Source organism: Emydura macquarii, unplaced genomic scaffold (assembly GCF_026122565.2).
Source record: "Emydura macquarii macquarii isolate MOO-44397 ecotype Brisbane River unplaced genomic scaffold, CSIRO-AGI_Emac_v2 contig_3517, whole genome shotgun sequence".
In the NCBI taxonomy this organism is placed as follows: domain Eukaryota; kingdom Metazoa; phylum Chordata; order Testudines; family Chelidae; genus Emydura; species Emydura macquarii.
The window spans coordinates 8,228,827-8,252,849 of NW_027133654.1; the positions used below are offsets into that span (position 1 = coordinate 8,228,827).

The window sequence follows — 24,023 nt, forward strand, 5'->3', positions numbered from 1 at the left end:
GCATGCTCCAGCTGGAGGTGGAGTTTAAAAGGGAGGCAGACAGCTCAGGAGAGTCTTGACATGGCAGGGAGGGAGACCTATCCTGAGAGCTTCTGAAGTAGGATGCCATAGAAACCTTTCCTGAGGGAAAGAGCCTGCCTACTGAGCCCAGAGGGGCTGAAGATTCACTTATTCTCCTTTTCTTTGCTTCTGTGTCAAACTGTAAGACTTCGGTGAGGTAGCGAGTGGTAGGAACAGAGAGGCATCCTTAAGGCACTCCCAGGTGCTGGACATTGTTGCTTCTCACAGATCTCTGGTTGGAACCTGGTGGAGTAAGCGGGCCTGGGCTCCTGTACCAACCACTTTGATTTGAAAGGCACGAAAACCCTCTCTTCCAGACTCCCTACTGGGGAAACCTGGAGAGGGTAAAGACTTTGCAAACTCCATAGCTGGGACTGAACACTTGTAGGGGTCAGTAAACAGACAGAAGGTCCTCCTCCCACCCACCTTTGGGACAGCGGGGGGCCTGGTATCTTCATTCAGACCAGGTTACCCCAGAGAGGGATACAGCTAACTGGTGATAAGACTGGAGGCCGGGTCAACACCCACCAAAAGGCAGACTGCCACCGATGTGACAGGGGCCAATGACAGACATTGGAGGTAAGGTGAGCAGAGACCTAGTACCCTGACCACTAAGCGGCAGTGCCAGTGAGCACCGCCCATCCCACACCCCAGAACATAAATTCAACTTTCTTACCCCACCCGATAGTCAGTGCCTCACCTAAATCAATTCCCCATTTTAAAACGGATTCCACTCTCACAAAAATCCATCAGTCCTCTCCCACCTCCCCAGTACACAAAATCATAGTTCTCTCTCGTACTACATGGGGCTCAGGCTCCTCTGCACAACAGCTCGGCATCCTTCCCTTTTGAGGTCGCAGCAGCTCCTCAGAACGAGGGGTGGCTGTTGCAGTCCAGGCCATGCCTTGCAGGTTTTCCCAGCTGCTGCTCTGCTATACCAGCTCCACAGTGATGGGGAAAAGCTGGGAGGCAGAGAGACCCTTAAAGGAATGGGGCTTTTCTTGTTTCTCTGTTTGATCTTCGATGGGCCTCCTGCCTGTCTTGCAGTGCTTGGAAGAGCAGAGCCCTTCTGTAGGTACAAAGGCATTGATTTTTATATTTTTATTTTTTAATTTGGCAGAGTCTTTGGCTAAAAGTTCTTCAAAGCTAGAGACAAGCTAGGTCTGTGGATTTGCACTTTTCTTATATTTCTCTATCTATCAGCAGCATTTGTGCACATCTGCCCCTCCGAATGCTTTGTTCTAAGTGTCTATGAAGGTAGAGCAAAAAGAACTCAGTCTAGAAGTATCTAGCTAGAAAATTCTCACAATGCCTATCAGCGTGCAACATCACCCAAATGCATCACAAGGGGAAGCAATATTGGAAAATTGCCAAGATCCCCAGCTCTGAGCATCAGTGGGACACATTAGACCATGTTAGAACATGATTATCTGGCATGGTTATACCAAAAGACTGTTGTTCTGTGGAAAAGGCTCTTCAGTTTCTGCTTTCACTTTTCTCTTAAGGAGCTCTATTTTGGTAGTAGGACAAACCCTTTTGGGGGCATTGGGTTTTCAGATTAGACTAATCAGGAACATAAAACGTCTCCATTGACTGTTAGTCAGTGTCACATCAAAGGACTTCAGTCAGAAAGACAAATAATTAAATTACCTATGCTTTGATCAAGAACTTCCAGTTTTCTTCAAACACTTCCACAGGACATTTACTTGCTTTAATCACCGGTATCTCTTTTGTGATCAAAGAAGTTCATTTTGATTTAGGAAATGCCTTGCCTCTTAACAGAGGCAACTTAACTCGTCCTGAACTATCGTCAACTTCCTCACTGTGTTACTGGTTTAATATAAAATATATGTTTATTGACAACTGTGCATGACAGCTTCTGTATAATGGTATGTCACACTAATTGTATTGCTTCAGTGTGACCAGCAGCTTCTTTGTTATTCTGCACACTCCAGACTTCAGACGTACGCATCTTTACTTTTTGAATACAGATATAGAATGGACAATTTTTAAGAATAAAGATATTTTCCAATTCTAGTGCCTCTGTGAAGTAGTTAACTATTGTATGAACCAGCTAGCTCATTACTAGGCACTATGTTAACCTCTACTTCGACATAGAGTCAGGTCAGGACTCCATAACCTCCAGCGTACACGAAAAGGAAATACAATCTGAACCTCAAAGGGGTGGAGATACTGACCTGGTCAAGCCTATAAAGGAGAGATTGGGGACTTTTTAATTTTGTGTTCAGTTCTTCGATTTACCGTGCAGGAAGAGGGAACACTGATAAGAAGCGATCCATGGAGGCAGCTGCCTCACACCTGAAGGTGCTGATCTCAGCTGCCTACTTTTGGGCCCTGGATCAGAGAATAGTGGAGAGGGTGGACTCAGGCTCCCCTTCTAGCCCCTAAAGAAGGAACAATGATGGAAATCTGCTCCTTGGCAGGGAACCTAAGTGAGGAAGATATTGAAGGTGCCAGGGTCCAGACCCTAAAACCCCAGCGCAAGGGTGAAATCCTGAAATCCTTGCTGACTTCCAAAGATTTCTACATCATTGGACTCTAGGTGTACCCCAAAAGGGGTGGACTTGAACGCGTGACCTGGCTGAAGGGCTGAGTTGCTAAAAGGACACAGCAGATCTATAGTGAAAAGGGGAAAGCCTAGGAGGAAGACAACCCACCATACCCTGGTCTGACCACTAGGTGGCACATCCACTTAGATGTCACACAATGCTTTATCATGGCAGTTAATGCCTCCAGCATGGCAATCAGGGCAGTTCTCTCTCAAAATTTAGGTCTGAACAAGTTATGCATCCAAGAACCTTTTACTCTAGAAAAATACCCCTGTGGAGCAAACCTACAAGATCCTGGATAAAGAACTTCTAGCAATCAAGGCCATGTTTGAGGAGAGGTGACGTTACTGAGAAGGGGCTCATTACCTGGTCCAAGTGTTTACCGATCATAAAAACATGAAGTACTTGTGCAGGGCCAAGGCCCTGAATCAGTGGCAGCTCTGGTGGGCCTTGTTTGCCTCATGATTCAACTTTACCATTGCATACCACCCCAAGACTGAGAGTTGCAAGACCAATACAGTATCCCAAAAGGGAGACTCTGATACCCTCACCCCAAAAGGCCTCACCCAGGAACTGGCCCACGTCCTCAAGCCTTGTAACTTTCTTAATGCATCTCGCCACGAGGATCTATTCACACTGATCCATTCTGACTCTGCCTCAGAATTCCACCAGATGAACTAGTTGCCATAAACAAAGAGCCACATGACACCCAGGAGGAAATCACATTAGTGAATGACTATAATTACATTCCCCCAGGTCCTGCAAAAGTGGCGGTCCTACAGTTGTCATGATTCCCCACGGAGGGGACACTTTGGGCACTCTGAGACCCAAGAGCTAGCATCCCGCTTCTTTTGGTGGCCCCAAATGTGCCCTCTAATGACGGCTTTGTTGCTTCCTACAATGAATGTAGGTGTTTTAAGGCACTGTGACACAAACCCTGCGGTCTTCTCCAACATCTGGAAATCCTGTCCTGACCCTGGGCAACTATGCCTTGGACTTCATCATAGAGCTACCGGAATCCAACACATTCAAGAAGATTTTCACAGTGGTGGACTCTTAACCAAAAGAGTACACTTCATTCCTTGCATTGATCCACCCTCTGCTGAGAAAACTATCCAGTTATGGATAAACCACATAGTGCATCACCATGGTCTCCCAGATCACATCACCTCTAACTGAGGGCTACAATTCATTTCCTGGTTCTGGTGTGAGACCCTATGCTTACTGGGGGTCCACACACATCTCTCTTCTTCCTCCCACCCCAGTTGAACAGCCAGACAAGGAGGGTGAATCAGATCCTTGAACAGTATCTGCAATGCTATATCAATTATCATCACGATGATTGATCTTCACTTCTATCCTAAATGGAGTTTGTGTATAATAATGCAGACCATGCATCGGCGGGTCAAAGTCTTTTCCTTGGCAATTATGGGTACCTCTGCCAATTTTATCTGAAACTACCCATGACAACTTCGGATTGGATACAATGGATCTATCAAATCCAGGAGGAAGTGAAGGGACATGGACACCTTGAAAAGATAAAAACAGGCTACAAACAGTTCACAGATCAGCATCATCAGCAGGGCCCCTTCTATTCAGAGGGACAAAAAGTAAGGCTCTCAATGCAGCACCTTCGCACAGACAGACCCTCTCATCAGCTTGATTACCTGGTCCTCAGCCCATATTGAATCCACTGACCAATTAATCTGGTTACATTTGAGCTCCACCTACCCCAGTCCCTTAAAATACCCTTTGTTCCATGTATCACTCCTAAAACCATACTCAGAGAACTCATTTTCCTACAGGATCCATCCCTCCTTCCCCACCAGTGCACACACAAGGCCATGAGGAATATATTTTTCACAAAGTCTTAGATTCCAAACATAAACAAGGTAGGCTCTGGTATCGATTGGGAGGGCTATGGCCCTGAGAAGCAAAACTAGGAGCCAGCGGAAGATGTTCACATCCCGGCCCTCGTACAAGCCTTTGAAGAGAGCCTGACTTTCCTAGTTTCCTGGCTTGGCTGATTCCTGGTATCTGACTGTGGGTTAAAGACCTTGGTTCCTGACCTTCTGGATCTGAACCCAGACTCTTGCCCTCATGCTAACCAGTAGGCCCAGCCACTTACGTCCTGGCCCTGACACTACCAAGAGCTAGAGCCTGAAACACCTCAAGCTTGGACCACCTATAACACCTGCCTCCAACCTCCTGGTACACCCAGCATACTATTAAATACCTAGAAGACTGATGTACCACAGCACCCACAATGACACCCTGCAGTGAGATTGGTTATATTGGTATATCTATTCTACAGATGAGCAAATGCATCCCAGTAACTTGCCCATGGTTGCACAAATCAGTGGTTTTCACTTGTTTCCCAACCTGCACTCTGACCAATAGAAACAGTGCCTCTCAGAATTTACCCAAAGATTTCTGTCCAGATTTTCTAATGTGCAGGAGTACTGGATCTGGATACTTGATGATTTATTAGCATTTGTTTAATACAATGCTTTTCTTGGTAATTCTCTAATAATCTCCATTCTTTAGCTAAACTGAATTTTCTTGTCCTTCAATACATTTAGAAGAACTAAGACTTCAGTTAAATATCCTGAAGCTTCACTTTATGCCCAACAAAACTATAATTTCTTCTGTGATAATTTATTTACATACAACAAGGGAAAATATTGCAGAGTCAATTATCCTTTCTATGTGCATTTCTAAATGTCTTTGTATTTTCATTCTAATTTCTGTCCTAATTTGTCCCTAATATTCTTCCCTTTTCCTTGCAAGCATTGAAATGTTGGTATTTCTGCACTACCGAGGCTGTAATTCACTGCTTTTAAAAATAGACTTACTATTTTTTCCTAGTTCCTAAATCTTATTTACATTCAGAATGGAATGTTTCCCAGATGCTGATTGCTATATATAAGGTATTCATTGTATGGAAATGCTCTGTATATATTACAAAATGACATTGGATCACCAGGTCAATGAATCCTAAGCAACAAATTCAGCCAGCTAGGCCCTGTCTGCATTAGGATTTGTTGCAATGCCTTTTTACCTTAGAGGGAACATTAGGGTTTACGTGTTTATAAAATGCTTTGTGCCTACACCTAGCCATGCCAGGCTTTCTTCAAGAATTGGCTTTATCGGTTGGTTGAAAATCCTAGGATAAGATCTCTAGTTTAAGTCCAGCTGAACCAGTGAATTGTCTCTCCACTGTGAACATCATGCCAGGGACACTGTAGCTGCACTGGTAAAGCCAGTCTTCCTGACTCCATCCCACAATGCAGTGCCTCATGTGTCATAATAAGTATTCTACACCAGGATCCTTCTGTCCTCTGTGCTCCCTCCTCAGTAGTCCATGTTAATTCTACCTGTGTGGTTTAAAAAAAAAAAAAAGACACTTTTCTGTATCTAATGCACAGCACTTGCTGCAGGTTACTGCAGCATTCCCCCAATTGTAAGCATACACTTTGGTGAAATAGATTAACTTTTGTGACAGCTGTCCCTGGCTTTTGTTTCCCACAGGGACTGCTCAGGTGAAAACCTTCAACCAAGTTGTGAATAGTTCTGATGGCAATGTGAAGGTTGCACTGGAATAATGAGGTGATTATGGTGGACACTGCCTCTATTGTCCACAACCAGCACTGAGGTACGGATTACACTGATGAGTCAGGGATGCTTGCTGGACTGAACACTAAGTAGAGTGCTAAGCAGTACCAGAACAAAATCAAAGGATGAAGGCCTGGTGCAATAAGACCTACAACAATCTATCTACAGGGCTGCCCAAATCATCTGCTCTTTCTCCAAAGGAGGGAATATGTCTAGGGAACGAGCCATTCAGTGAGCTGGCCTGGGTTACTGTGACAGAATGTACCCCTGTGTTCACATCCTACATACTACTGAGATAATTTTTATCCAAGGCATGTCTTGTAAGGAATCATTTGAAAACTCATAATTTGCTGGTCAGTTTCATCCTGATGTATGGCAACATTGTATTTGAAGCTATAAGATGTCCCCCTATGATGTAACTAACACATATTCCAAACCCCACAGCCCTGCCCAAACAGAAGTTGGTAAACAGGTCTGACCTAAACAAGGAATGTGTGTTCTGTTTAATTCGCATTTAAGCAAGAAATAGAATCATCAAGCAAGAAGGGAAACAAAGAAAGCTCAAACAAGTGAGAAAAAGTCAACAGGGAACATCCTTCTGCATAGAATTTTTGTCTCCTAGTGCCCAGCTAGAAAAGTTTTTCAAGAGAGGGACTGAAACTATAAAAAGGAGGGACAAACTCCTCTCTCCCTGCCCATCACATTCACTGGCCCTGAAGCAACAAAAGCAGCATTTGTTGGACTCTGGGAGAAGGATGTCACGCTGGCTGGATTGAGGGGGTGGGGGATTATTTGTCATATTGGCTAACATCAATGTGTCAAAATCGTAATAATTCATGTAAGACATGCCATGTCAGGTACTGTCAGAAAGGTTGTAATGTGCTAAATAAAATGGTAATACTTGTGTTCATGTGTTATATATGTAATGGAAGCTATGGACATATTCGATGTATCTGTGTTTCAAACTGTGCTGTATAAGATACACCCCAGACAGCGTGGCGGCAGAACAATGGCCCGCTTAATGGCCCATCGAAACTTTCACAGATGCAAGGGGCCCGGAGAAGGAATTAATGACATACCTGAGGAGTCACCATGACTTGCTCATGTGACTCTGAACTCCATTTTGGTGCCTGTAAAATTCCACAAGACAGCATGGCCGGGGCCAGGGGGTATATAAGGCGGTGGCCTGGGAAACCATTTTGTCTTTTGTTCCTGTTCAGCTACAGACACATACTTGCCTCTGGATCAATTCACTTGCAACTGAAGCGAAGGACTAAGACCCATCCAGATACTGGATGTATGCCAGAGGAACTGTACAAGCCTGCAACTCCACAATTCTCCCAGAAACTTGATGTATATGGACTTTCAATCATTTGTATGTATCTGATTGCTCTAATCCTTTAACATTTCTCTTATGGTTTGTTTCTTTCTTTTTATAATAAACCTTTAGTTTTAGTTACTAAAGGATTGGCTGGCAGTATGGTATTTTGGTTAAGATCCAAACTTTATTGAACTGGTACTGTGGCTGACCCCTTGGGGTCAGAGGGAATATTTTTGGTAAAGAGCATAGAGTTTAAATAACTGGTCTCTTTACTGGACCTAGTGGCTACTTGAGAGCCAGAGACTGAAATGCAGTAAAGGGGGCTGTGTGTATTAGTGGACTGGCTTCTTGACAACTGGTTTGGGGGAATCAGAAGTACAGTTTGTGCCTGGTTGGGAAGTCTGGCTTCAATGCCACCCACCAGTGCTGGGAGAATCTGCCCTCCTTCTGCAGCCTGCCCTGACCTTGGCATTTTCAGGTGGTTGCCCTAGGCACAAATGGGTCACAAAGGGGTCCTGACCTACAGGGTTTGTAGGACTCAGTAAGACTGCTGAAAGCATTTGGTGAGACACTTTGCTTGAATTTGATATAGTATATTAAGTGAGATATTAGTAAATGTCTTGTCTTTATTTTTCATTTAACCATTTCTGACTTGTATGCCTCATTATCTATACTCACTTGAAATCTATCTCTTTGTAGCCAATAAACTGATTTTATTGTTTTAACTAATCCAGTGTCTTTAAACAGAAGTGTCCAGGTAACTCCATTTGTGGTGACAAGTTGTGTGCATGTTATTGTCTTGCAGGAATAATGGACTTAATATAATTTTTACTGTCCAGGAGAGGGCTGGGCAGTACAGGACATACATTTCTGGGGGGAAATCTGGAACTGGGTGTAAATTGGGGTCACACTGCAGTATAACCAAGCCTGGTGAGAGCCAGAATATAACCCAAGTGTGGCTGGCAGGCTGCAGTTACACACAGGGTGTGGTTTGCATGCTGGCAAGCCATTTGTGAGTGGCCCAGGTGGGAGCTACTTCAGCAAGGCATTGTAAGGCATCCAAGGTTGCAGGGCAGGGGTGACACAGCTGCTCATTAGTCTGGATTGTACCCTGGTATGTCACAGTTACAAACAATTTCTGATAAGGAAGAATACATCCAGGACAAGAGAGATATGCATTAGAAACCGAGGATTAGAGAAAGGTGGCAATGATGGGGCAAGATGACCTATTGAGAGATGAAGGACCTCCACACAAGGTAGAATGTCCTATTTAATTTTATTTGTAGTGTATTTTATTTATTTTACCATGTGTACTTGTGGATGTGGGTTGATTCACGACGAACCTCACAGCTGGTATTACTAGGCATTATCATCATAAAAGCAAAAACAGCTCTAAGTGAGGCCAGAAGTACCCTGCTTCTCTGGTGACCAGAGTATGGAATTGCCAGCTGCGTTGCTCTTCCTTGGCCAAAAGATAGAATTGCCCTCTTGAATCTTAACTCCTCTTATCCCCACTATACTCCTGCTGCCTCTGCTATCACATTCCTGTCTCTGATACAAACCTGGCTCTCAGCCACTACCATTTATGTCACTGTAAGGGCAGAAATCCCTAGATTACTCCACTCCAACTTGCTATCATCAGTTTAATACAGGCCAAATATGGTGACTGAATGTCACTACTTTTTTTTAAACCAACAACATTTGAATAAGAGACATTATCATTTTTTAAAACAATTGGAAAGCTTTATGGCTATCTCTACCTTTCTTGGTAGGAAACACATACTGTGATGCTGAACGAGTCAGTTCCATTTTAACATTCCATTGATTTTGTTATTCACAGCAGCTGCAGAGGTGGATCCGCAGCGAGCAGGTTAAAGTGCATTTTCCAAGCAGAAAAGAATAATGAAACCAAGAGATCAAGATGTAGAGAAGGATGAAAGTGGTGGTAAAAGGGAGGAAAATGAAGAGAAAATGAAAGCTGGACAGACAGAAAAGGTTATGTTGCAGGCAGAAATACCAAAAAGGGACCAAAGGGTCAAAAGACAATTAAATCACATGGCTGCTATCCTATTATGGGATCAAAGGAAGACACCTTGTGAAATAAAGTGGAATAGATTAAACAGAGAAGGAATAGGAGGGGGAGAGAGAGAGAGAGAGATTATGGTAGTGCAACATACATCAAGGGCAGGGACCTGCCTGAATTGTGGAAAAGGAATTTAGCAGAATTTTAATCTTAACCTTCTAAATCTATTGAGTTGTTAAGAAGAGAAAGACACATATTTTGAGGACACCAGCATTGGACTCGCCTTAAAAACTGATATAATCTTGTGGGAAATATTTACAGATTCAAAAAAATGTTTTTAAGTTAACTGTTGCACAGGCATCCTCTACTCTGTCACTATGATAGTTACTGATTATATCAGACCCACGGAGCCACACTGTGGAAGCCTAATATACAGTGGTGAGCACTTACGCATGTAATCACTGCCCTTGTCTTCACAGTGGGACTACTTGCATGAATAAGTGTTCATCAATGTGAACAGTGATAGTGACTTTCATTCTTTCTTATGTATAGAGCTGTAGGAAAGCTTCTTAAGGCTCCCTGCTTAATAAAGACCTGTTTTCTGGAAGTCACAGATGGATCAATTTTATGGGTCATTTCACTGAATACTACTTTCTCTTTCAGATGTCCTAAACTTCAGGGGCTAAATTCACCATTGCCTTTACTATATAGTGTCATAGTGTCGACACTTCCTACATCAATGGAAGGGTTTTTTCCATTGATGTAGTTAATCCACTTCCCAGAGTGATGGTAGTTAGGTCGACAGAAGAATTCTTCCTGGCTGTATTTACAGCAGGTGTTAGGTCATCTTAACTACGGTGTTCGGGGGGGGTGTTTTTCTTCTGAGCGATGCAGCTAGGTCAACCTAAATTTTAAATGTAGACTGGGGCTTAGTAATTTATATCCATTCTGAGTGAATGCCAAGTGAGTATAAAATGCTACCAGATTAGCATGGTAGCAATTTACAGCCACTTTGTACTGGGGTAACTGAGTACACAAGGTGCAAGGCAATAGTGAATCAAGCTTCTCTTCTAGCATTTCTAGTTGTCTATTGTTCTTTCAGGCCGTCTTGCTCTTGCTTAGATGGCACCAGTTTTTTCAGCGTTACAGCATATTATCTCCTGATTCTTTCCTTCTGTTCAGAGATTCCCCTCTGCCCACTGCTTACATTTTCCTTACTCTTTATGTGCCTCTTCTCAAAGATTCTGCCTTAAAGGAAAACTATATTGATTTGGTATAATGCCTTGGCTAGTTAAATAAAGGCCAGATTATGTCTAGCCCTGAGCAGCTGTGGGGAAGGGAGGATGAATTACAGACACAGAGGATGAGGTGCAAGGAGCATTCCTCCCAACTGCTAAGAGACTAGTCACAATCCCTGTCCTTGTGTTCACTGAGCACAAAGACTGATTTGAGTCTAGTGTGACTGCTGGAGATTGGGAGGAGTAACTGAAGAGCTATGGCCCCATCCCTGCTATACCAATTAGTGGGCCAGGTTCAGTGGAAACACATGCTGCATCCTTTGAAAGGGTGGCAAATACTAAGAGAGCTCCATATGATGATAATCAGGAGGTGCTGATTATGACACCATAGTTAAGGTTGCATTCTGAAACAATCATAAAATGGGGCCTACATTCTTGTTCTTCTCTATATGTAGGTGGTTTGTCAGAGTGAAAGGTCATACAATGTTAACTTTTTGTATCTTTTATGTTTTCAAAGTAGTTTGGCTTTGCATATTTTTGATAGGAAGTATTTGAAGTTGGCTTCTTGTTGAAATTTGCCTGTGCCAGCCTCACATTTTTGTTGTTGTTGTTGACACATATCTTTAAAACAACATTGTATATCTACACCAAAATTGGTAAACAGGTGAATCAGGAGTAGATTTGGTAGACTATAGGTAGTTCTTGAAAAGCAATGTTTGGATAAAGGTCATTTTTTGCCATTATTAATTATAATGAAACCTTATGCTCAACAGGTAGCCAATGAATAAAATCTTCTCTACTGGATAGAAATCTTCTCTGTCAGCACTTACATTCTTCTGGCAGATTTTATCCTCTCAGAGAGAAGATTTTATGTGCAGCTGTATTTCTCTGACAGATAAAATATTCTGTCAGCAGACAGGTAAAATCTCTAGCTGTAACTATTTTTCTGTGGCACAACTCTGGTCCCCTCCCCATCTCTGCCCTGATTGCCTCATAACTTAATATGCCTCATAACACATAACTTAGTACACACAAAAAACTTGATTGTACAACAGACCAGACACAAACTCACAAAATGAAGAGTCAAGCCACTTAACAGTATCTGTCATCTACTCCTCCACTCACAGGCACGCACCTTACCATTACCACAGTTACCAGACATCACAGATCATACACAAAATCTTTAATTCTCCCCCACTATGGATACAATATTTTTGACATCCTCTATGCCAAGCCATCCCCTCCAAACACACCAAACATCCACAATAGTGATGGGAAGGAGAGTATGGTTAAAGGCTGTATGCAGAGGGAGTAATGAGAGGCCAGAGTTAAGGCTGTGGTGTGCAGTCTGTTGTATATGGTAGCTGTGGTAGTGTTAAAGTGATATGTGTATTTGTGATACAAACACACATATACTAGTTTAGACTAGAAACCTGATATTCAGAGTGCTTGCAGCTTCCATTGACTTCAGTAGCAGGCTACTTTGAATACTCAGCAGCTCTGAAAATCAGGCTATATGTATTTTCAGTGGTGCAAAAAAAATGTACATTGCAATTTAAGCCTCTAGAATTTGTCCAGGTGCACTTTGTGTTTTTTTATCTTATGGACTCTTTCTTTGTAGCTGCTTCTGCAATGGAGTGATCACCTGTGGAGCGACAGACTTTTCTTCTCTGCTGCCATTTGAACAGCAAGCAGTATGTTTTGAGTGATGTCCATTTAAGAGGAAAAGGGATGGAATATTGGAACCAGAACTTTCCATGAGGGCTGGGAGAAGGCAACTGGATCAGGGAAATGGAAAAAAGAAGAAAACTAAGTGCAGTGACCTCAGCAGCAGCCTTTTGGAGAAGACAGGCTGAGGAAAAAGTGAGGGGAAATTAATGGAAAAGAAGGCAAAATGTGTGAGGAGAATAGTGTAAGACACAAAAGAGTTGAAGAAAGGGAAAGGGAGAGCACAAAAGAGGAAACCAACCAAATGGCGGAAGCAGGAGCACAAAAAGAATGTACGCAAAAAAATCTACCCAACAAATGAGCTCCTGGTTGTTATTCTCTCTCTCTACTGAATGTTTGAATTACTATCTGGCTTATCTTTTAAATATATATAAAAAAAAACCTATTCATTTTGCTCCAGTGAGTAAATACTCAATTATAAGACATGAATGAGTGAGTACTGATAGAAGGTAAATGATTTAAGGGGATAATAGTAGTAGAACTGAGGTATTTACATAACAAGGCAAAGAGATTCAGAATCAAAGCCATAACTGCCAGAATAGAGGGGCTCCAGGTTACCTAGGTGCAGTCACATTTCTATCAGATTAAAGATTTTTCTGAAGCAGAAAAGAGGACGAAATGCAAGATGCTTCAGCTTTGATAAGAATAATGTAGATACAAAACAATTTAGAGCCAGATTTTGACATCCTTGCTCACGCTGAGTAGCATCTTTCTACATGAGTAGTCCCATGGAATGTGACTCTTCAGAGTAAGCTGTTACTCAACATAAGTAAGGGTTTCAGAATCTGGCCCATAGGGATTACTGGCTGTATTTTTTTATGCAATCTAAGTGCCATTTTTCACTGTCTATGTTAATTTCTCTTCTGCCCTCTGGAGCAGCAAAGATGACAGTGTCATTGTAATCATTCACTTCCACATGTCTAATCTGTTTACAATTATATGTACATTTGGCACAAAAGGAAAAACTCCTTGTTGTGCTCCTCACCACAGCACTGACTCTTCCATCACCAGCCCATGGCATCACTTTGCTAAGGAGCATGTCATCAGCCTCTAGAATTATTTTGAAAAAAGAACCTTTCTGAGGCTACTAGCATATGTGAACAAGTGCATCATATTAAATTGCTCCTCCTCTCAGAGGCTTAGCTGGCACCCTGCCATGACCTAAATGTATGACAAAGACCTTGAATAAAAGACAGGATATAAAATAGAAGAAAAAGAATCTTGAAATTATGTGGATTGATTTTTAAACTTCTATTACTTGTTCTATAATCTCCGTTACAGTTAATACATTACTGAAATAAATAGTGAGGCAAAACCAGATTTGTGCAGGACTGAGGTAAAGCTCAGTCTAAAACCAAGTTATGTATCTCTTCACCAGATGTATTTGACAGGTGCTCCTGATTCAAGGAAATATTGCAAAGTCCAGGGCCTTCTTTCAAATACCACCAGCTCCCGTCAAATCTGGCAATCAGCATGACACAGTAGTAGTGGAACTTTGTGCACACTTTAACCAATTTGTTTGCTTCTGCTCCCATCATATCAATAATTTCTCAGAGAAGATATGCCATTACACCCGATATAATCACTGAAAGTGAGGGGACGGTTAGAGGGATCGAGCAAAAGGCCAAAAAAGAACCCAAAAGACCTCCATAAGAATTGTTGCTTTAGGAAATAAAAATATATATACCATGACATGTATGACATATGCACATGCATTGTACTTCTATCCCCATAGTTGGGGAGGGCAGAATGGTGGTCCACTTTAGACTATGCTGATAATAAAAATATTTTAACCACCATATAATAGATACTGGTCAGAGTTTTCCTCTATGATTTGATGACACAAAGCAGCTGGAAGAATCAGTTTGACCTGTTACCTGAGAATTCCCCTTGTATTAATGGTATCTCTCACTGGGCACAGTGGTTCTACACTATCCATATCCTGCCCCCCACTACAGAAGGTATATTGAAAAGAAAATGTGCCTGGTCAGAGTACAGCTGCTACTCTCTGGCAATCCTGCCAACCCCTTTGGGCTAAGACAGCCACATGTGATTTATAGCAGCTCTGAGGCTTCTCTAAATTGTAACCGGGGCCAAAAACAGCCCTGTTCAGCCCAGGATTGGGAAGCTACAAAAGTAGAAATCTACTTTGGCTCTTCCTCTCAGGGCCTGCATTGACCAGACCTGAGAATTGGGGCAAATGACTAGAATGAAAATAGTGGGAGTCTTTAATATGCTCACAATGCCAGATAAATGTAGGTCTAGCGCTATCAAATGGTATCTCATGATCAATGTAATCCTTTTCGGCACAACTGGTACTAAAATTTCCCACTTAATGTACAGCTATTATATTACCAGTGGGACAAAGACAAAGGCCAAAACCAGTGTATGTCCTCCTTTCTAATGACACAAATAAAATGCTAACATCCTTATCATGAATCATGAAAGGGGATGTTAAGCTTTTCTACTCACTATGCTTTTCAGCTACTAGTAGTTAATTCTAGCCTTTTGTTTGAAAACATCTGTTTTAAAACAACCCAGGAACATTTAAATACAAAACCAAGAAATCTGCTGGTGGGACAGAATTTAGTATGAATGTGGGTTTTAAGCAAACTATCTATTAAATCACTATGGGACTCACACAACCTTATAATCTACTCAAACTAGTGAAATCGTTTCTATTTATAAGCTCTTCATTCTGTTAATAAACCACCCTTCCATCCACTCTAAACATACGGAGAGCAAACCAACCAGATGGGGGATTTCCCACTGCTGGTTTCTTTCTTAGACTGATGGTTATTTTCAATTCACAAAACTCTCAGCTGTCATCTCTGATTTATTTTCCCAACCAATTTCTGTTTGGTTTGCAGTGCTACTGGCTCTGGTGCGTTTCTTTACTCATGATTTCCACTCCCCTCCCCGCTGCTTGGGCATGGAGCAACCAACCAAGATTCATGCCTATACTAGCCCCCTCCCCCTTTGCATTATTCTCCCTAACAATGCCTGTGGTTTGCATTTGTGTTGGAGCATGGCCAGGAAGGTATAGAGGGAAACATATTTTTGGTTTGGGATTCGCTTTCAAGCTTCCTCCTTTTTCTTTTCCTTTGTTTTGCGGACGGGGAAGCTAATAGGGCTAGAGAGCCCCCCCCCACCCCATGTTTACTCCTCTCTATAAAAAATGGCACGTTTAGACGTATAAAAACCTATCGCAGCCCAGTCTTTTTGGAAGAATCGCTGTCTTCAGGCTCGGCCATCCACAAGCCCGCCCTTCTGTGCTGCACAGACTGCTCCCGCCCCTCGTCACTCCCCTCCCTCCTCCTCGGGCCCCCGCCGCCGTGTGCTGCTCCGTGCGCTGGCGCTCCGCTGGGTGCACGCGCCAAGGGCGAGGAAATCCCCTTGCCATAAACAAGAGCCCGCCGCCGAGGTCAGCCAGCCGGGAGCTGTCCAGCCCCGCCGGGAGCGCGCCACCCCGCAGCGCCGGGGAGGAAGAAGTGCGGCGCGGTGCCGCCCGCCGCCTCCGCTCCGCCAGGCGCTGTCCGCCCCCCCGGCGGTGCTGAGCCGGAGCGGCGGGGGCCAGCCCGGGGCATGGGAAGGGAAGGCGCCAGCGAGCCCCGTCCTCGCCCCGCGCCCCGCTTCAGGCCTCTCTGCTGCTGCCGCTGCTGCTGCTGCCGCTGACCCCGGCGCCGCCGCGGCCATGGAAGAGGAGCTGAAGTGCCCGGTGTGCGGCTCGCTGTTCCGGGAGCCCATCATCCTGCCCTGCTCGCACAACGTCTGCCTGCCCTGCGCCCGCACCATCGCCGTGCAGACGCCCGAGCGCGAGCCGCACCTGCCCGCCCTGCTGCAGCCCCGGGCCCCGGCGGCGGTGGCGGCGGCTGGGGGGGCCGGGCCGGCCTGCTCGGAGGCTGAGTGCGCCGCGGGGGGCGGCGGCGGCGGCGGGGAGCACGCGGACAAGCTGAGCCTGCACAGCGAGAGCGACAGCGGCTACGGCTCCTACACCCCCAGCCTCAAGTCCCCCAACGGGGTGCGGGTGCTGCCGCTGGGGCCGGCCCCGGCCGGCGCCTCGGCGGCGGCTGCTGCGGCTGCGGCTGCTCCCCGCGGGGCGGGCCCCAGCTCGTCCCTCACCTGCCCGCAGTGCCACCGCAGCGCCTCCCTGGACCCGCGCGGCCTCCGCGGCTTCCCGCGCAACCGGCTGCTGGAGGCCATCGTGCAGCGCTACCAGCAGGGCCGGGCCGCCGCCAAGTGCCAGCTGTGCGACCGCAGCCCGCCCGAGGCGGCCGCCGTGGCGTGCGAGCAGTGCGAGGTGCTGTACTGTGCCGCCTGCCAGCTCAAGTGCCACCCGGCCCGGGGGCCCTTCGCCAAGCACCGCCTGCTGCCCCCGCCCGGCCTCCAGGGCGCCCCCAGCGGCGGCGGCGGCAAAGCGGCGGGGGCCGCCCGCAAGTTGCCCACCTGCGCGGATCACGAGCTGGAGAACTATAGCATGTACTGCGTGAGCTGCGGGACCCCCGTCTGCTACCAGTGCCTGGAGGAGGGCAGGCACGGCCAGCACGAGGTGAAAGCCCTGGGGGCCATGTGGAAACAGCACAAGGTAAGCCCGGGGCGTGGGCAGGGGAAGGGACTGGCCTGACCTCAGCAGCGCGGCACTGCCTTCAGAGCCGGGGGTTGGTCTCCCATCTTTAGCTCCATTTGCTTCTTCTCCAAGCACTTTATACAGGCTCAGTTTTGGCTTCTGCTGTCTCCCGGCACAAGCCTCATCTTGCTTCCTGAGCCCAGATCATGCTGAGGTGGGAGAAGCCAAAGCTCTTTGCTCCTCCCCCACTCCTGGGGCCAGCAGGGGGGCTGAACTGACTAGGGGCTCAAATTAGAGCAGCCCCAGGGCTTCTGCAATTTATGCCTGGCTAGAGGAGTCCCCTAGGCCAGTGTTTCTCAACTTTTTAAGTAGCAAGTACCCCCTAACTTCTGAAAATTATAATAAGTACCCCAACGCTCAATTTTTCACTCTGAGCAATGCAACCTTTTCCCCCTTTACTGCTGGAGGACTGTATTTCTCGTAAAGCAGGAGAGTTTGATTTCTGCAGTGCTGTGTGGCTGTGACAAATCAAAAAACCACCTGCTGTTTCTCCCCTCCTTCCTCCTCCCCTTCCTCCATATAGGGAAGGCGCCAGGGAGCCAGCCAATCACTATGGCCTGATGGCGGGGTCACGTGGTGTTCTCCTCACACAGGCAGGGACTTGTGAGGTATGAGCAGGTACTAGCAGCCCACCAGAGTGGTTAGTAGCGCTCCCCATGGCCGTCCCTAGGGGAGTGAGGGCCTGGGGCAAATCACACTGTGTGGGCCACCTGCCTCCCAGCTGGGAGCTGGGACCAGGCGAGAAGCAGGAAGCTGCCACCTGGTTTCCCCAGAAATTGGTGGCTGCCGCTCATCTCCCTTCACTGGGTTTTTCGCCACATAACCCCTGCCTGTGTCTCGCATACCCCCAGGGGTACGTGTAATACTATGCCTTAGGCCAAAGGTTTTGACTCTAGGGGGCTTGGAATGTATTGTGGGGAGCGTGAGAAGCTTTAGGGGGAAAAAAACTTATTGCGCACATTCAGAGCTGAGTGGCTGGAGAGCAGTAGGTGCCCAACTCTGAAGGCAGTGCGGCCACCAGCAGCAGTGGAGAAGTAAGGATGGCAATGCCATGCCACACCTCCCTTACTTCTGCGCTGCTGCTGGCAGCAGCACTGCCTCCAGAGCTGGGCATCAGGCTAGCAGCCTCGCTTTCCACTCTGCCTTCAAAGAGGGGCAGCCAAAGAGGTGTGGCTGCTGGCCATAGGGTGATCCGACAGCAAGTGTGAAAAATTGGGACGAGGTGGCGGGTAATAGGCACCTATAAAAGACAAAGCCCCAAATATCAAGACATCTGATCACCCTCGCTGGGACACAAAAAAAACGGCACAATCAAATAATTTTGAGAACCACTGCCCTAGACAACATTGTGTTAGCCAGGGGTTGCTCCTGGAATGCCTGCAACACATCCTTGGGACATTTTCAGCATGTCTCCTCCCAACTCCAGTCAGCCCCATCACACCTCCTGTGTTAGGGGGTGATATAAAGCTGGCTACACCAGATATACCTCCACCCAGGATTCTCTTTACTGGAGGAATCCTCTATTACCCCTTCAGGGCAGCTGTACAGTAACTTCATGCCCCAAGAGTAACACAATGGAATTTTAATGGGGTCAAGGATCTAGCCCCACAATGAGGAAGAAGTGGGGCAACATTCTGTGTCAGTGGCAGTTCCTGTTGGGGGGAAGTAAGAGGGGGATTCTGGGTGACTCATGCTAGTGTCTTGATGTTTATCTGGTCATTGAGGCTACTTCATTTTCACAATTCTCCCATAGCCTGCAGCTCTTCTTTCCCACCACGCAACTCTCCAATAGGCCCCTATTCCATCCTCCCTTCTTGTTGACTCTCCAGTAGACCCTAGGCTGCATATTCCCTTCTCATGACCTTCTAATATCCCAAAGACTTCCTCCCTGTGATCTTGCATTAGTCCTTAACTTCTCAACCAGCAAATCTCAAACCAAATCCGGTTTCTTCCTGATCCAAATGAAATCAGAAAGGCTGACAGTTGTTGGGCTTTCGATAGCATCTTTATAAACTGTCACTTTGCTGTAGATGTGTCAGTGACAGAGAGTTGCCTGGGACCCACTGGAGGGTTACACAGAGGGAAGGTATTTTAGAAGTTTATTGACAAGTCGTGATAGGGCAGAGGTCTTCAAAGTGTGGGGCACATCCCTTTGGGGGGGCATGGAGGAACGTTGCAGGAGGGTATGGGAGCTCCTTCCACCCTGCAGCTCCGAGAAGGGAAGCCCCGCCACCCTGCCGCATCCCCCAGCCCTGACTGTGGCCCCGCTCCTAACCCCTGCTGTGTGGGTAGTGAGGGACGTGGACAGGAGTAAGGGGGGGCATGGGGTAAAATGTTTGGGGCCACTGTGATAGGGCCTTTTAGAGGGTTGTGTGGCAGCTGGGGTCCACAGCCATGATGGCAGTTAAAGATGGAGGAAAAAGGGCTCTTCTCCACACTGATCCAAAAACAAGTGATGTGGACATTGTTCAAGTCTGTTTCACTCCTCCCTAATATTGATCCTCACTATAACTTTAACCACTCAGGGAGCCTGTTTGGGGGCTTTGGGGGATAGTACTTTCAGGACTGACTTCACATCGGAGGGGGTTTGCTGATATTTGTATGGAAGATGGAGTTGCCACGTAGTTTGACCATGCAGTCTTTTTATATAAAAAGCTTGAGTAGTTTCATATAATTTTTGGATAGAGACCAAGAGATTATTGTCTTAAAATTGATTTGATGCCTGTTCATCCTTGCCAGGAAGCCTGGACACTGACTCAATTAAGAATTACTGATTAATATTTTACATTTATAGAGTGCTTGTCATTCTCTGCACTTTGTAACTATCCATACAGCAGCACTAAGAAGGGTTCCTCCCAGAGCTCCCAAACATGAAGGGAGAGCACCCAACTGCTGCAGCCCTTCTGGTGGGGCAGTATGCCTCCTTCTGTTGGCCACTACAGAGGAAAGGCAAGGTAATAGGCCTACCTCCTCCCTATTCCCTTTGGTGTGATTAGCAACCAGGAGTACTGGGAGGGTCTGTGATCATTTCTAGCTACTGCATGAGGTAGAAAGTGGATCATTTTTTGTGCCCTGATTCCTGGCTCAGCCACACAATGCCTGAGCACAATCTAGCCTGTAATGCTGATGCAGAACAAACAGGGCTTCAATTTGTAAAGACTCATAAAAAGATCCCACATGGTATCAACTGCACAGACCTTAGTTTATTGACATTAGAAGGTTAAGGGGCTGAATTAGCCCTGGCAGTACTTCAATCTGTGTTTTAAAAGTGTCTAGGTATTTCCAGCTAAGGACTTACTTAGATCATTAAAGCCATCTCCTGTGTAACTTGATTTTTTGTGTTCAGTCACTTGACTCATAAGCAGCAGATCATGAATTCACAGCTATTGCCATTTATGCTAATCACAGAATCTGATTTTGGGTGGAAAGTCTTTATCAAGCAGCCCACTGAACCCTGATGAACAATGATTGAGTTCAATATTCAGAAGCAGTTAGTGTTTTGCAGATTGTGAAACCAGTTTGTGTTCCACTAGAGTCTGCTTTGTGCTACAACTGATTAACGCCTTTTGAAACAGTGTGATAAACTGTGGTGCTGATCAAGATACATTTAAATCATTTCCTGTTCTTGTTAAAAACTTTGTCAGAGGAATGAACTAAATTATGGTGTTTTGTGTTTTCACTGCATTTTTCTTCCTGAGAGTGTGTTCTCACAGAATGTGATTTTTCCCTTGTTATATATAGTTTGAATGTTATGATAAAGGTTCTAAAGGGAACAGTAAAATAACATAAAATTAACTAATTTTTGTGACGGTAGTAATCTTTTCATGTTTTGTAAGTGTTAATTATCCTACAACACTATATTTGGCAGGAAATAAAAATATTGACCCTGCCATTAGCAACCAGCCTAACCCCTCATTTCACCTTTATTCTCAGATCAATTGCATTTTGGAAATGGATATCTGTAGTTGGACCTCAGTAAGTTTTCAGATTCAGTAATTTACACTTACTGCCTCCTGGCTCTGGTAACTTTGGCCAACCCATACTTTAAAGTATTGTATTTTGAATTATATGGCAAATTTGATTCAGTTTATACCAGTTCTTTCTAGATAGTCTAGCTCATCCACCACAAGCATTATATAGTCACATTAGTTTCATAAAGATACTTTCCCCTAGAAATATATGTAGGGCTCTGCCATAAGTACATTATTTTCTGGAGAAGTTAGAAATTATGTAATATATGGACACAGAGCCAGATCTTCAGTTGTTATAAATCTGTGTAGCTCTATTGACTTTCAGTGGAGGTTAATTGATTTACATCAGCTGAGATTCTGATGTGAAGGCTTTTAAGCAATTGATCAAAATTGTGTGCTCCTAATACTGGAGGAAAGGGTGTTGTACCATGTGTTTGTACAGCACCTAGCACAATAGTGAGCCCTGATCACATTTGGGATCTCTAGGCTCTATTGTAATACAAATAATATTATTAATAATAATACTGATGACATTTAAATTCATGGGCCCTTTGACTTATAGGTATGGGGAAACATGGTGAACAAGTCTCAGCTCTGCAACTTCTGTTATGTCCCACCATGGACATAAAAAATATAACAATTGTGCATGTATGATCTTATAGTAAGGACAGCATCAGGAACTTTAACTAGACAGGGGTCTATTTAGGATTCTGACGGGTAGGGAGATGAGCAAGTAATTGAGGGAAAATATTGGAGTATGGATGCCCTTTAGAATGTAGGCCAGTATTGTCCAGAACTCCTTCCCCCCCTTCCCAGAAACTTGGGAGCTTTTTCAGAATTCAGTGTCTGAATCATATGATGTAATCAGTAGTTAATCTGCTATGATGATAGATGGAGTAAAAGAAAGATAAATGAGCAATGAACTCTTCTTTTGAGAAAGAATGATAGAATTACGTCTCATTTTCTAAAATCAGGGAAGATATCAGTCTTCAATGCCTAGCTAGATTTGATTACTTATCCTCCTTGTTATGTCTGTTACTGTATTTGATAAGAATATAACCTTTTTATCCATCTACAGAATCCCTATTTCATTGCTGGATCCAGATATTAAAATTAAGGTAAATGTGGATAGAACAACATTTGTCAGGAATTATTAATTGTCATAGTTAATGGAGCTTGTAACTTGCAATTCAGCTTCAAGCAAATCCTTCCACAACATGAAAGAGAGTTCTGATTGTACAGGGCTATTTTTACAGCAGTTTATGCAGGTTTTAGGCATGTGAATCCATTTTGTTTTAATGGGAAGTACATTTGCTTTGAAAACTATCCTATAAATGCTTTAATAAACAAGACTATTGTCTATAAATGGGTTAAGTGATCAGAGAACTGGTTTTCATACTATATTTTCAGTAGCACAACTGCAATTTCTTAATGAGTGAAAAAGTTTCATCAAGAGCTATTTGATCAATGTCTTTATCAAGTTTATATGTAGGGTCTTCACAGTGGTTATATATGAGGAGCCGAGACTGAGTGTGCTCAGTTACATTAATATCCATGTAGTTAATGCTTAATCTGGATTGATTCATAATTTAATGGCTGCCATGATAACTAGGGGACAGACCCTAGTTTTTGGCCCCACACATACTGTGGGATACACTCTGCTCTGATGTTGGGGATAGGATTAGATGCTGGAGTGGTGGCAATTATACTTTTGTCATGGACTGATCATAGTCTTCTTTGGTTTGTGGCTGAGGCATACTTGTCCTGTTGGGACCATTCCATAAGCCACTGATTGGCAGAATACATCACACTCCAGCTCCACTCTCTCCATACTCTGTCACACCATTCCATCTCATTCCCACCCCCTGCTGGCACAAACATGATCTCTAGGTAGGTTACAGGGATGTGACCAAAAGGGGCTGGTGTAAAACCGGGGGGAATCTTCACCAACCCCTTTGTGATGCTTTGATGGCAGATAGGGACCTTATCAAGGGACAAGGATTTGGCCCAATGAGCCTGGTAAACTTTTGTACCAGACGTTGTTACTTCAGATTTTGAGAATTTGAGTAAGAGGTTATAAAATAAAAACAAATAAGTACTGACAGCAGTAATATAATTATTATAGCTCTTCCTATTAGATAAGTTATAAGTGAATTGTAGTAAAGGATATTTTATCTGGTACCAGTACAATACATGTAACTGGGCTTAAAATGGAACATTTCCATGAAAAGAAGAATAAGCATTAGGGCTGATTCTTCTTTAAGCCTTCAACTCTTAGTCCCATTAAGGGCCAGTTTGTGCCTAGCGCTAATGTGGCTACACAAGGCCCTCCTGTAGTTGTGTTAGAGCTTCCTACCTCAACTGTCAAAGCATAGGAAATAGAGCAGGAGCAGTGCACCCAATGCTCTTCCCTCTCCCACTTGAGCAGGTATACATAGGGGGAGAGGGTGGAGGAGAGGTAGAGCTGAGCTGAGCTGACACAATGGGGAAGCGAGCTATGTCCTGTCAGGGCTGCAGTAAATTACTTACCCTCTGGAGCCAGGAGTGAGTGGAGAATAAATGGTGACTTTGGCTGACATCCACAAAGGTAAGTAGTTGCTTTAACACAAAGTTAAGTATCTAAGTCCCAGTTTTGACTCCACTGCGAGCCACAAAACTCCTGCCAAACTCTGTAAGTCCCTGAACTCACTCAGCTCCTACATTTTCAGGGTAAAAGTTCCCTCAGTGCCTATATTCCTGCCTCTAGGTACGTGCATAGCTGCCTCCCTCTAGGCATCTGGACACCTCTCTCCTGCCCAAGCCTCAGAGGGTATATCTACACAGCAAAAAAAAACCCACGACTGGTCCATGCCAGCTGACACTGGCTGGCA

General features: G+C 44.8%; 1 protein-coding gene across 10 annotated transcripts in view; it reads left to right on the top strand.

The window, feature by feature from the left end:
• The first annotated feature begins 16,021 nt into the window (after positions 1-16,021).
• TRIM67 (tripartite motif containing 67) overlaps positions 16,022-24,023 on the top strand; it is a 44,564-nt gene continuing 36,562 nt past the window's right edge. For 8 of the 10 annotated variants that reach the window (XM_067535765.1, XM_067535767.1, XM_067535764.1 and 5 more), the window contains exons 1-2: positions 16,022-16,379; positions 16,452-17,140. In XM_067535765.1, the coding sequence (XP_067391866.1) occupies positions 16,250-16,379; positions 16,452-17,140 (819 nt within the window). In that variant the 5' untranslated portion in view covers positions 16,022-16,249. Of the gene's footprint in view, positions 17,141-24,023 lie in introns of all 10 variants that reach the window. The other 2 variants (XM_067535763.1, XM_067535762.1) reach the window with 1 other exon arrangement.